Below are 15,403 nucleotides of genomic sequence, written 5' to 3' on the forward strand. Positions count from 1 at the left end.
ATAATCTAGTTTTACGTTTATGATCAGGAGTATGGATGAGATAGTCTCGGTCACTCACTTTTCTATTAATTACGTAAGGACCAGAAAAACTAGCTTTCAAAGCAGAACCAGGGACAGACAATAGAACTAATACTTTATCCCATGGCTGAAAACTTCGACTCACAGATTTCTTATCAAAATAGTGCTTCATTTTTCTTTGAGAGTACTCCAAAGTTTTTTTTAGCTATTTAACAAGCATAGATCAGTTTGTGACAAAAATCACAAGCAATCCAATATGTTTTTAGTAGTAGCTGAGGTTTCAGACGTCCATCTCTTTTAGCAATGTTAAAGGTCCCTATACAGTATGACCAAATACAAGCTCTGAAGGACTAAATCCTAGAGAATCTTGAGCTACCTCTCTTATAGCAAATACAAAAGGGATACCCTCATCCCAGTCTCTCTCAAACTGATAATAATTGCGCAGCATAGACTTCAGGGTCTGATGGAACCATTCTAAAACCCCTTGAGATTCTGGATAATAAGCACTTGATATTTTATGCTTTACTGCTAACTGCTGTAAAACTTGGGCAAACAATTTAGACATGAAATTAGACCCTTGATCTGACTGCATAACTTTAGGTAAACCAAATATAGAAAAAAGTCACCAAAGCCTTTACAATAACAGAGGCAGTACGTTTTTTTACAGGAATAGCCTCAGGATATCTTGTGGCCCTGCACATAATAGTTAATAAATACTGATTTCCAGATTTTGTTCTAGGCAATGGACCAACACAATCAATAATAATATTTTCAAAAGGTTCCCCTATTACTGGGATTGGATACAATGGAGCGGAGGGAATCTTCATTTAGTTTTCCAACCATTTGACAAAAAAGTGCATGTTTCACAATAACGTTTAACATCAGACCTAGATATGCCTAAGTGTTCGGTCACATGTTTTTTTTATTCCCAAATGACCAGCTAAATAATGATCATGGGTAACAGATAACACATTTAACCGATATAAAATAGGAACAACGATTTGATATTTTACATCCCATTCAGGAGTTAAAGCAGATGATTAACATTTACACATTAAAATTCCATTTTCAACAAAATAAGCAATAGACAGTTCACTCAATTTTTCCTTAGACACAACATTAGAGAAAAATTATGAAAGTTCAGGGTCACTGTTTTGCTCCATAATAAATTGCCCTCGTGAAATCGACCAAGGCAATAAGTCTTCAGTTACAGTCTCATTTGGTTTTAATTGTCAAGTTTTTCTCATCTTCAGGCAGTGTCGACAACTGGAAGTCCGATACTCTCTGATCAATATCATTAAGAACAGTTTGATAAATTCACGTCCAATTCCTCAGAACTATCTACTCCAGGTCTTTTGGATTGTGCACGAGTAACAACACATACAGAAAACACTTGAGGAAACTGGCATGCCAGTTCATCAGAACAAGGTGGTATATGGTTTTCCAAAACCTCTGGAACAGGTGACACATTACCTTCAGCCAAGTTATTGCCCAGTATGAATGTAACCCCCACCAAAGGAAATCTAGGGCACACTCCAACAGTAACAAGCCCTGACACTAAGTCAGATTTCAAAATCATTGTATGAAGTGGAACATTCACAAAGCCCATTTCAAAACCTTGCACTAATACACTTGATCCTTTTGATGTCTTCTCAGAGAGAGGTACAACTCCTTCTAACAAAAAGAATTGACAGGCACCTGTATCCCTTAACATTTTAACAGGCTTTTGAACATTAGGATGGTTAGATGTTGTTACTGAGCCATTTGTAATAAATGGCTCATAACCCACACTAACAAACAACCACTCAGACTTTTCTTCAAGTTGTACCAGAACCACACTTTTTAGATCTTGATATTTCTTTTTCAACATCACACAATTAGAAGTTATATGATCCGGCTTTCTACAATAAAAACAAACACACTTTTGGTCTACTGCTACATTACTAGAAGTCACTGATTTATCCTGTAATAAATTCTGATAAGAGGACCCATTCAAACCTCTATCCAAACCTCTGTTTTTTTATTATTTCCTCACCAGAATATTTTTGTGGAGTTAATACAGTTTTATGGGTAAGAACAAATTCATCACCTAATACAGCTGCTTCAGAGACTTTTAAAACTTTTTACTCATTTAAATAGGTCACAATTCGTTCTGGAAGGCAATTTTTAAAATCCTCAAGCAAGATTAAATCGAAGCTGTTGAAATTGTTTAACACTTTGAGATGCACACCATCTATCAAAAAGGTTTTCCTTTTCTCGAGCAAACTCCACAAAAGTTTGATTAACCTGTTTCTTATGATGTCTGAACTTTTGTCGATATGCCTCTGGAACCAGCTCATAAGCCCACAACACAGAATTTTTCACCACTTCATAATTTAGACTCTGTTCAGCCAAAAGAGCAGAACACACTTCTTGTGCTTTTCCACTTAATTTGCATTGCAACAATAATGTTCAGACATCTTTTAGCCAATGTAATACAGTTGCAACATGTTCAAATACGGTAAAATACTTATCGACTTCAGTTTCTTTAAAAGGAGGAAATAAATGAATGTGTTTGCTAATATCAAAATCATTAGGAGGATTAGGTTGAGAATAGTCAGTATTTAAGGCCTCAACTTCAAGTTCACGAAGTCGAGTGGTTCGTCTACTTTCAAATTCCATCCTTCTCATCTCCATTTCCATAGCCACTTTTCTTCCACGCTCTCTGACTTTCATTTCTTCCACTCTAAGCTCCTGTAATTTAAATTCTTGACATTTTAACTCAAGATCAAATTCTCTCAAACGAACTATAGTAGCTGTATTTTCGACAGGAACATCAAAACAATGCTCAGCTACCTCACCTGGCTGTGTTACAACAGCAGCTTCTGAAGGCAATGTGGGTTCTGCCTTAGCACAAGTATCAGGCAATGCAACATCACCTTCCACAATACTTGCTGAAGCCTCCCTGTCAAACAGTACCCCCAATGTTATTAAATTACGCTTAAGTTCAGACTTAATTTCACTCTTACAAGCTTAACAGTGGGAGCACTAGTAAACTCATGCAAATCAAAATTAATAATAACACTAAAAGTAAAAACCTGCTACAATATACAAAAATGGACCCTTCAAAATTAAAGGAATAACTTCCAACTAACCAACTAATTAAATCCATAATACTTTATTACCAAACAATTGCTGATGTGCTGAATATACTACCACTTAAAAAGGCTCTTAATTTTTTTCTTTTTTTATATATATATATATATATAATAAAGCACTTAGAGAAAAATAAACTCAACTCCAGAGTCAACACAGGACCACCAAAACCACTCTAGCCAAAACAAAGCCAATTACAACTCAAAGTGCACAAAAATACTCAAAGATCCCAGACAACCACCCAATATGTTACAGCCTACCAAAAAGTCTAGGGATATATAAATAGGCCGTACACAAGTGAGAGAGAGAGAGGGAGACAAAATACAAAATCTAAATAAAAACAGGCTCCATTTATTGTCAAAAAACACAACACATAAAATAAGGAGAAAATGACACAAAACAAGCAAGGTAGGAGAACCACACTAACATAGCTGTCTAACTTCAAAGTTTATGGTGAGATACAAACTATTTACATTTACTACTTAGATGGTTAGCTTACAATTATATTTCTTATAAGCAACCGAACCCACCCCTTCCTTTCTCTCTCTCTCTCTCTCTCTCTCTCTCTCTCTCTCTTTCCTTCCTAAAACCCAAAGAAGCTTCATTTATAAACCTACACCACATGCATAACCCAGTTGAGTTAATTAATAAGCTGCTTAAGTGGGAAAGATGTTTTAATAATAAAACAGTTGGTTAACAGTGCTAAATAGGTCTGCCATGACACAAGAATAACTTTTATGACGCCATTAGATCCAAGAGCAGGGCAGCAGAGGTAGGACAATCTGTCCCCAAATGCTCTGTGAATGGGTTGTGTTTAAGACACCAAGGGCTATCTGTTTTACTAATGCTTGGCAAGAAGCTAACCACTTGGAAATGCTAGTAGGTTGCTCCTGGACATGGTGTGTAAAACCCAATCTGTTAAATACTGAAATATTGCATTTACCTTCCTGGGCAATTTGGAGATTCTTGCAAGTTAAAAACAAACAACTGTTTGTTTACATTCAAATTTCAGAGCTGGTATTCAAATAAGATCTGTTTTTTCAATACATTTGAATTAATCAAAGAGTGACATTTAATCTTACAGCCTTAGTGGACATACGTAGAATTCTAACCTGCAGTGTTAATAACACTGCAATTAGTGTGGCATGATGCTCTTGAAATAAGAATACAGTTTGTAGGAAGTCCAAATAAAAATCTCCATTAATTAAAAAAAGTAACTTTAGTTCCAGTTATATGTAAAAGTACAGATTTTCTCCTTTGTAACAATGCATCTGCCATGTTCTCTTTCATTTTCAAGATTAACACACAACAGGTATTTGATCAGAACATGTTATTAGCTTTCCTGTGAGCTCCTAAACCTATGAAGTCAGTTTCTTTATTAGAGAATGGTTTGCCAGCTGCTTGAATCTGCTTGCATTCTGTTCAATCTTGCGTTTAGAAATGCTACCGTATCAAATCAGCCTTACAGCACAGAAAGGTAAATGCTTAGTGCCATTTGAAACCTTATAGTGTCTCCCTTTTGGGTCTGGAGGCTGTTGCCTGATTGAAGACTTTTCAGACATTCATTGAATGCATGTTATACTCTGTAGCAAAGTGGACTTAAGCTTATTGCTTATAAGTTCATGTAATGATATTGTAACAGTCCATGACCATGCAGAAAAGGAAGATTGAGAGAAGTATGTTGCATCCAGAAATTAGGAGTAATTTTGAAATGTGTGTTCATAATAATCATTATATAGCCATTGTAATAAGTCATTCGTTGTAGGTAACTTATAAAGTCCACTGAGTCCTTAATATAGGATTGTAAAAATGTAAGAAAGTGAGCTAAATGAAGGTCAACGGTAAAACAGCATCAGTGATTAAAGTTTAGTAAACAGGCAACCAGGTAAACTGTGAAGAACTTTTTGTATTATAGGTAAAAAAAAAGGTAAATGTGGAAGCTGTTTAGATAAACATAGTACCACTTTTTTATTGATTTCATCAGAAAAATCAAAGAAAAATGTGCACCTAGTTTAAAAGACTAGTTTAAGTAGTGCATAATAGGATTATCTTTGAGTTGTCTTAAACATTCTTCTAAAAAAATTGTACTATTCAATGGCTCCAACTGTATCTGCAGGATGAATAGTCCTTTTTGAGTCATTTATTCAGTCAATTATAACTTTTTGATTGTTGTGTGTAATATTTTAATGGCTTCTTATGGACATTTTTGATATACATCCCAAAAGACTAATCAAACAGAAGTGATATCCTTGCCCCTTTGTATCCCAGGACAGTCTTTTCTGTCTTTGACGTTTGGGGCACCATACCTGAAGGCAGAGTCTATTATATTCTAGAAGCCCCTGTAGGAGCTATCTTTGCCAAAATTAAACTCAATCCAACATGTGAAATACATGAATGTTTGCACAATTTAAATATGTAAAATAATTCCTGTATTGTAATGACTCACAAAATGTATACCTAATTACTTTTTATAAAAAAAACAGTGAAAATGTGTTCTTAAAAATAGTTAACCAGACAAAATGCAGCTAATAAATCATCATTATACTAAAGTGTTTAAGAGTGTGTCCACCAAGCCCAAGTCTCCATCCATACATAACTCTCTGCTCCTTAATATAGAAATAAACCTTGACATGGTCACATTGTACAGCTATTGTAGAATCTTAAGAACAATGTAAAGGGGACTGAACTGAAATAATAATATTAGCAGTAGGGCATATTTGATGAACTGCAGCTGAACATCAATTGTCACATTAGCTTAGTGCATTCTTCCTGACTTATAGTATTGGGAACAGGCAGTACATAAATAATTATACAATGTGTTTTGAGAATACATACACAATCATATCTTTCACATTTCAGTGTACAAGTTGTTTTATTAATTCATCCTTGCCATTTTTGCTTATAGCCAGCTTGCTTAATATTTGTAGTAAAAGCTGTTTTCTTTAATAGCCATAATTACCATAGTAAATAGCATTCAAGGCCATGTAACCACTGCCTGAAGAGGCTGGTAAGCACTTGGAGGATTAATCCCTTATTATGATTATTCAACAATATGTTCATTAGAAACAGATAAATAAGAAAATAATTGTTCTATAATTAACTGCCCTTATGATCATAAGTGCTTATGATTTTAGAAGCTTCTTCTTACTTTAACAAAAAGTTAATATACGATATATTGCAGCAATGTCTGAGGTTGTGGCCTATGTTTGTTTTTTTTTTTTTTTTTGCAGGGTGACAGTGGTGACAAAGGAAAAGATGGGAGGACGGTAGGTAGCATAAGTTTCATATTACTTCCAGCCCTAATGTAGTATAGTACTTTGGTGTTTAATTATTTGGTGAATTTACCAAATTCATATACTGTATATAGCTTGAGTGCACCATAAACCCTAAATGATCCTTAACTGTGTGGCTTGAAGTTAACTGCAAGGTCAGACTTTTTAAAACCTAAATCGATAATGTACAACTCTGCTAAGCGCTCTGACCTCATAAAATGTATTTTAGCAGTTAAGGAATCCACTGAGTTGCCTGACCTACACAATAAATCAGGACTCTATTGTGGGGTCTGACCTCTTATTCCCCTAAAGCTTTTATCAATAATAAGAGACTACACCAACTGACCTGATGTAATAAATCTGGGCAGTTTAATATAGAACTCTGCTCATTAGCTTGACATGGTACACTTTAAATTATTTGTGATGTAACAATTTTCAAAATTCATGTACTGTGGCATGCTGCCGTATAAATTGAGTGTTGATTCATTCATTATTTCTCCAAAGTATTGCATATACAAATACATGAAAATTGCTTAATGGTACTAACCAATTTAAATTCTGGATTTGTATTGGCTCTTCTATTACATGCCCCACCCCTTATGTAATTAACATATTGATGTTTTTCAGTACCATTATTTTCAATTTTTAACAGGGGAAACCAGGAATGCCAGGTTTTCCTGGTTTGGAAGGAATGAAAGGCGAGAAGGTAAGTGATATCCTTCACAACCTTCTGTATACCCTGATGGATTTTTGATTTGTTATCTTCAGGACATGTTTTTTATACACTTGAGAGTATAGCAAAAACCTCAACTTTAAAAAAAATGCACTGTTGTAAAGAAATATGAAGAACGAATAGACAGACAGCATTAATCAGCTTGACTATCAGAGTAGGTTCCAGAAAACATTGATAAAGAAGTACATAATTTGAAGGAATGTAAGCTATAGATGGGTGTTTTTATAAAATGAAAGACACAAGCAAGATGAATTAAGAGGCTACATGTTGTATGTTCATTAACTGTTAACAAATAAAAATGATTAATAAAACACATGCTGCAATAAAAGAAAAAACATGCATTTACTATACAAATTTGACTGACTTTTTCATCTATCCATCCCTTTTCTAAACCCACTTTATCCAGAGCAGGGTCACATGGAAACTGAATCCTAGCCCAGCAAACACAAGGTGCAAGGCAAGAACATTGTAAGGATAGGGTACCAGGCCATCACATGGTGAACACACACACCTCAGGCTAGGGCCAGTTTAGCATCAGCAGTGAACTTAACCTTTGTGTCTTTGCGCTGTGGGAGGAAATATATGCGGATTTAGGCAGAACATTCAAACCCTGGATAAGAACCCTGGTCTCTTTACTTCAAGGCAACAGCACCATCATTGTACCAGCAAGTTGCCCTGCTGAAATCATATTTTAGAAAAATATAATCTTTTTTACTGTCCAGATGTACTCATTATACCACATCACTTTCAGCACAAACTGGTACACTGTATATGCTTTCAGATAATCAGCGTCTCCCAAACATCGAAATTAACAGTGTGAGAGTTCATTGTTAATGGCATAAGCTAAGTGTTTTGTTTATTTGTGTCGTTATTAATTTATTAATTGTTAATCATTGTTCTTTAAAGGTAAGACTTGCATACACTGTGTACTGAAGTACATGCACTCTACTAAAAACACTATAAACTGAAAAAGTTACATTATATACTTATTTTGTCTGATACACTACATAAGTATCCAATAGTTAGTGAACTTCAATTAAACTGATTGTAACATATTTGTGATGTTATTTATATTATATGATTTTCAAAGTATTGGCAGTTAAGAAACAGCTAAAACATGAATTGGTTGCGAATGTGTTTGTGCTATTCTGAAATTTATGGAGCAACCTCTCACTATAAAATGTAGGCACTATTCAGAATGATTTACAATCATGGCCGAAATTATCGGCACCCCTGGAATTTTGCCAGAAAATGCACCATTTCTCCCAGAAAATTGTTTCAGTTACAAATATTTTTGTATACACATGTTCATTTCCTTTATGTGTATTGGAACAACACAAAAAACAGAGAAAAAAAGCCAAATCTGACATCATGTCACACAGAACTCCAAAAATGGGCCAGACAAAATTATTGGCACCTGTTCAAAATTGTGGGCAAATCGTTTTATTTCAAGCATATATTGCTCGTTTGAACTCACCTGTGGCAAGAAACAGGTGCTGGCAATATAGTAAAGCCAGTTAAAATGGAGAAAAGTTGACTCAACCTTTCAGTTGTGTGTCTGAGTGTGCCACACTAAGCATGGAGAACAGAAAGAAGGACTTGAGAACAAAAATTGTAGAAAAATATCAACAATCTCAAGGCTACAAGTCCATCTGCAGAGATTTTCATGTTCCTTTGTCCACTGTGTGCAACATAATCAAGAAGTTCACAACACATGGCACTGTAGCTAATCTCCCTGGACGTGGACGGAAGAGAAAAATTGATAAAAGACTGCAACAAAGGATTGTCCGAATGGTGGATAAACAGCCCCAATCAACTTCAAAACATTTTCAAGCTGTTCTGCAGACTCAGGGTGCAACAGTGTCAGCTCGAACTATCCGTTGACATCTGAACGAAATGAAACACTATGGCAGGAGGGCCAGGAGGACCCCACTGCTGACAAAGAAACATAAAAAAGCCAGACTGGAGTTTGCCAAAATGTACTTGAGGAAGCCAAAATCCTTCTGGGCAAACGTCTTGTGGACAGATGAAACCAAGTTAGAGCTATTTGGTAAAGCTCATCATTCTACTGTTTACAGAAAATGGAATGAGGCCTACAAAGAAAAGAACACAGTACCTACAGTCAAACATGGTGGAGGTTCTAAGATGTTTTGGGGATGTTTGACTGCCTCTGGCACTGGATACCTTGACTGTGTGCAAGGCATCATGAAATCTGAAGACTACCAAAAGATATTGGGACGCAATGTAGAGCCCAGTGTCAGAAAGCTGGGTCTGCATCAGAGGTCATGGGTGTTCCAGCAGGACAATGACCCCAAACATACGTCTAAAAGCACCCAGAAATGGTTGAAGACAAAGCGCTAGAGAGTTCCGAAGTGGCCAGCAATGAGTCCGGATCTAAATCCGATTGAACACTTATGGAGAGATCTCAAAATTGCTGTTGGGAGAAGGCGCCCTTCAAATCTGAGAGACTTTGAGCAGTTTGCAAAAGAAGAGTGGTCAGAAATTCCTGTTGAGAGTATATCCTAAGTGCCTTAGAATTTTTTGTCTTAATCTTTTATTGAACTGCTTGATGACTGCTTCATGGCATTCTTGTCTATGTGTTTCCAAAGGTATTTTTGTTCTTGCTTGTACCATTGGTTGCTTTCCAGTTACCCAATGTTTTTCTTTTGAGTATGTTCTTGTTAGTATTTACAGTATACTGTTAAAATTATGTAATGTTATTTTACTTTAGTTTTATTTATTGTTTATATTATATGTGGCAAATTAATGCAGTAGGTAGCATTGCTGTTGTCATAGAACAAGTGGTGATTGTTCATGTTTGTGTTCCTCAGGAACTGGTTTTATTTTTCTATTCTAGATATATTGACTTAGTTTCAATTAGTGATTAATCAGCTGTCAACCACTGCAACAATGTCATGCTGCGATTTCTGGCCATTATTGAAAAGCTTTTAACATTCTCCAGTGTCCTTTGCCTTTGTTCATGTCCAGTTTATCACCTGGACGCATATGATATTGACACAGTTTGTGGCTGTGGCCAGTAAGCTTACCAGTGTTGATGGACGCTAGTCAAAGTTGTTGGACTTGTTACCTCAGCCTTTTCTGTTATGAGTAGGTAAGCCCTTGCACATTGTGGATATTGTTTGGTCTACTTTAACATTTGGGGCTAAGCTTTGATTTGATATTGCAGTCTTGATGTGACGAAGGTAAATGCTGCTTCACCTGACGTTGAAAAGCCTCATCACTGGCCATGACGGTTTTTGCCAGCCTTGAAAAGAAAATCAGTGTATTGTGAAAAACAACAGAGGAAACATGGAAAATGTGCAGATTCAGCAAAGACCGTTACTAAGTGCGGCTTTTAAACACAGGATGCTGGATCCATGAGGCAGTAGTACTAGTCACTTTATCACCTCAAATTTAAAATACTAAAGTGAACAGTGTCTTTTAAAATCCACAAACCTTTGCATTTGATGCCAGATATTTTTGGAAGTTTTATACTTTCCCTACACAAAGTCCATCACCCTACTCACTTTCCCTGCGGGCACATCTGATCAAAAAAACCTTAGCAATGTTTTTGTTTAAAATGAATTGATACTTGGAGGTAATTGATATGGTTTGAAAGGAGGTAGCCTTAGGCTTGCTGCCCACCATGGCTTCCTTGCACTGTGGACCTTAGATGTCCTTGCTCTTCTTTCCATTCAATGTAACTAGGAAGCTTTTAAAAATAGAGGGTTGGACATATATTTGATCCTGACATCTATGATATGATTTTATTTATGTAGTTTCATTGGTCAGTTTAATTGAGTTTATATATTCACCCACTCTAAACATACCAAGACAATCTAACTCTAAATACCATCTCCAGGAGATTCTCAGGTTTCACGTAATTATCTGAGAAATATAATACCAAACCAGCATATTCTAGTTGAAGTAATCCATGACAAATTGAACCCACCAAGAAAAGCTCCAGAAACAAGGCATGGTCCATATCAAGGTTTGTTATCCTTCAATGGTAAATTATGTTGGTCTTGTGTGGCACAGATGAATAACAAAGAATATTCTTCTTCCTCTTCATCTTTTTCCACTTGTGTGTGGGGTCAATGTACTTGATTAACCTTCTCCATACAGCTTGGTCCTGCGCCTCCTCCTCCCTTTAAACAATTTTCCTTTAGATGTTTTGTTTACTTTTATTCATCCACCTCCGTTTTGGCCTCTCTCATTTTCTGTTCCCCTGTACTTCCATTCCTTTCACTCTTTTGCCCACGTATTCAATGACTCTCCTCATCATATGTCCAAACTACTGCAACCTACTTTCCTGTACTTTTTTAGATATCTCTCCCACTGTTGTTGTACCTCTGATTGTCTCATTTCTAATTCAGTCCTTTTTTGTAACTCCACACATCCATTTCAATATTTTCATTTCTACCACATCTAAGTTTTTCTCCTGTGCTCCCTTTACTGGCTGTTTCTCTGATCCATACATCATTACCACTGTCTTAAAAATCTTCCCTTGAACCTTTGCCTTAATTCTTTGATCACACAATTCTCCTGATAAATTCTTCCAGTGTTCCATCCACACTGCACTCTATTGGTCATCTCTCTGCTTCCAATTTTCCATCTTGAGCAACCACTGAGCCTAGATATTTAAATTTATCACATTTTTAGTAGCTCTTCCTGCAGGCTAACTTATGAATCCTGATCATCATTAAACCTCATATATTCTGTCTTCTTCTTTACCATCCAAAACCCCATTTTTGTGTTCTTCCAACTTCCTCTCCAATTCCTTTTTTCTGGTGCTACGTAACACAATGCCATCAACTGTGGTCTGTAATCCCATGAATCAACACATCCATAACCAGATCAAAGAGGTAAGGGCTTAAAGAAGATCTCTGCTACAGACCTACTCTAACTGGTATCTTGTCTGTTACCATAACTACACTTTTAAGCCAAGTCCTCACTTCCTTATACATTTCCTGGACAATCCTCACATACTTCTCTGGTATTCCTTTCTCTCTCATGCACATCCTGATCTGTTGATGTGGCACTCTATCATGAGCCTTCTGCAAATCAATAAACACCATATGCAGACCTTTCTGTTTTTCTCGATGCTTCTCTACACCCTAGCATTTTGCAAAGCTTTATGGATTGATTCCATCATTAAGGTTTTGACTTGGTTTTACAGCTGGAATTCCTTCCTGATGCTAACCCTCTCTAAGGTTAGGCTGGTTTGCTGGTTTGAAAAACATAAAATGATAATATAAAGTGAGATGAAGAGATGAAGATTACTTGAACATAATACATGCTATAGCTTTTATGGAGCTAATCATTATCATAATTTGTATTGCCATAGCAACAGAAGTGGACAACTTGAGTAACATGACTTGACTCAAGTCTTAATTACAATGATATGTGACTTCTTAACAATATTTAAAAAAAAAAAAGACTTGACTTAGGCTTGCTTATTTGTGACTTGCAACTTGACTTGGATTTAACATGTTATATTTCTATTATTATTATTTAAATTGCATTCCTTTAATTTTCATTCCATTAATATATTTTTCATGTGTGTTGGAGTGTAAAAGTGGGATCAGTACTGAAGATTATCATTTTTGGCTATTTTCACTCTACTTCATACTGTACTGCAAAGAATGGAATGTTTATTTGTATTTTGGTGGGCAAAAAAAATAAAAATTTCACATTGTAAAATTCATTAAGACAGGTTCGCTTGCTAGTTAGTCAGCCCCAAATACAGTAATCGATGTGTCATGTTCCAACTAATATACCATCTCAGTCTATCGCCTCGACTGCATGTCAGCTCTGTGGCTCTGATGACCTGCTGATCCACATTCGTCTGCAGCAATTCAAATCACCATCTCTCCACATGGGGTGTGAGTGTAATGCGCAGTACACTTGTTTTTCCCATCTCTGTGAACTGCTGATCCAAATGAGTATCTGTACTGCTGCCACTCTGCACAAAAGAATGCAGTAGAAAGTGTCATAAGTGCTTTATTATACAGTAAGTGATGTCACATAAACATTGTTTTCTATGTGCTATTGAAGGCTGCTACTATGGCTAATGTTACAGCCTTCTTCTGTAGCTCGCATATTTTATTAAGGAGGGCTGACATATTACAGTAAGCTATCTAATGTGTATTTGTTTAGATAGCTAAGGCATTTATATACTTGAACTAAGTGATATAAAAATGAATATTGCTTTAACTCTTTAACTCATTGACTGCATGCCAATGTGGAGAGTTCCAACATGTGCTTCTTTATTGTAACATAGTAGCTTTGTTTTATTGGAGATGAGGAAATATTTCCTACTCAAAACAAATCAATGAAACAATCACACAAGCTAAACACTACCAACAGTAAACAGTAAAATCTACAGATGCATGTCACTACATTTTTGCTTGCTCCTAGACAGATGTCAGAAACTGTATTGTTCTGACATTGTTTATCGTTGATAGCTGCCTTCAGTATTTCTGTATAGTTTTGTTAACTGGGGGTAATCATGAAACAGGTAATGCAGATTGAGAACACCTACATTCAGCATACTACTTCTTTAAATGAAGAACAGGACCCAAGCGTGGACTGTTAGCATTGTACCATAAAACACACCAAGAAAAAAGCAGCAACTTGCAGTGCTCATGTTCAGCAAACTACTGTTTAGTTTTGTACTGTCTTATTTTACAGTCAGTGACTTTGAAAATGCTGGCAGTGCTTGCATCCAGTTGCTTTGCTGATTGAGTGTTTAGTCATTGAGTGAAGAAACCATCTTGTTCAAAAATAAGTGATAATTTTCTGCAAGTGTGAAACATTGTAAATGATGGTGGATTATTGAAATATTTGCTAATTTATAAATATGCAAAAATATGTGAAGAAGGTATTTTAAAATGTGAGTAAGATTAAGGTGGCTGTACTACTCCAAAGTATCATAACCTTTCAAAATGAATGTTCTTTTAATATAGTTTGTTTTAGATACAATGCACTTATGATGAATCTGTAGAAAACTGATAGTATAAATTCCTTTTTTGACTCAATTTTTCTCAGTTGTGACTTGACTGGAGTTCTTTGAATAAAGCCAGTGACTTGATTTGATTTGATTAATTAAATCCAGTGGCTTGACTTGACTTGCTCAAATGTAATCATTATAACTTAAAACTTGACTTGAAATTTAGAGGTCAGGACTTGAATCTTAATTGACAATTACATATGTAGGACTTAGCCGCATCCCTGAGTAACAACATAATGTAGAATGTATTTAATTTAGTAAAGCTGAAACAAATAAAGTCTCAATATAAACCTAACCTAAGTAATCATAACTTACTCTCAATTATCCAATCTATCACAAACACACTTGAACATATCCACCAAATTATTATAGAATGCTTCTAAAGTAAATACAGTATGTTAAATTCATGCATTTGATAGCTTGTTGGCAAAGATTAAACATTGAATAGATAAATTGTTGAAGGTACAAGTGATCTGTTCCATAGTGTCATTTTTTATTCTGCATTGCTCTAATTCAGTGATTCCCAAACTCGGTCCTGGGGACCCACTGTGGCTGCAGTGTTTTTGTTCCAACCAACTTCCGTTTTTCATTGAACTCTCAGCCTAATTAAATGAGTAATTATTTCCCAGTTTCTGAGTTTTTAAGTGAATGTAGAAATTACAAACTAAGTTTGTTTGATTTTTATTAAAATGTAATAAGCAGTTATATGGGGAATGTACAATTTTACAAAGTCATTAATCGCATTTTCAACCTAATTTTCATTCTGCTTTTCTGGTTATTTAATTGATTTTTTACTAATTAGCGGGTCTGACACTGAATTTGTTGCTGCATTCATCATCCCAGGTGTCAGCTGGTTGTTAATTGTCAATATTAGGGGTAAATGAAAGGAGCAAACTGCACAGGAAAAGGAGAAAACAAGAGAGTTAGTTCTACTTACTTATTTATTTATTTCTACTTAACTCACATAGAAATATTTCTAAATGTCTTATAAATGTAAAAAAACATACTGTTTAGAGTAAAAAGACGACCTAATTAAATGAGATCAGTTGTTATTGATTATTACCACTGATTGTAAATCTGGTCGGAACAAAAACCTACAGCCACAGTGGGTCCCCAGGATCGTGTTTTGGAACCACTGCTCTGATCTATTGCTTGTTAGACTGCTAGAATGGATATAGTGAAGAAGATGAGTAGGATGATTAAGGATTTGAATATTATTTGTAGAGCAATTTA

General features: G+C 35.6%; 1 protein-coding gene across 5 annotated transcripts in view; it reads left to right on the plus strand.

Annotated features, from left to right (window-relative positions):
• The window catches only part of col16a1 (collagen, type XVI, alpha 1), a 350,415-nt gene that overhangs the window by 234,313 nt on the left and 100,699 nt on the right, over window positions 1-15,403 (plus strand). For all 5 annotated transcript variants that reach the window (XM_039740383.1, XM_039740384.1, XM_039740386.1 and 2 more), the window contains 2 exons: window positions 6,384-6,419; window positions 7,078-7,131. In XM_039740383.1, coding sequence (XP_039596317.1) covers window positions 6,384-6,419; window positions 7,078-7,131 — 90 coding nt within the window. The remainder of the gene's footprint in view (window positions 1-6,383; window positions 6,420-7,077; window positions 7,132-15,403) is intronic.

This window comes from Polypterus senegalus, chromosome 17 (genome assembly GCF_016835505.1).
Source record: "Polypterus senegalus isolate Bchr_013 chromosome 17, ASM1683550v1, whole genome shotgun sequence".
Classification (NCBI taxonomy): domain Eukaryota; kingdom Metazoa; phylum Chordata; class Cladistia; order Polypteriformes; family Polypteridae; genus Polypterus; species Polypterus senegalus.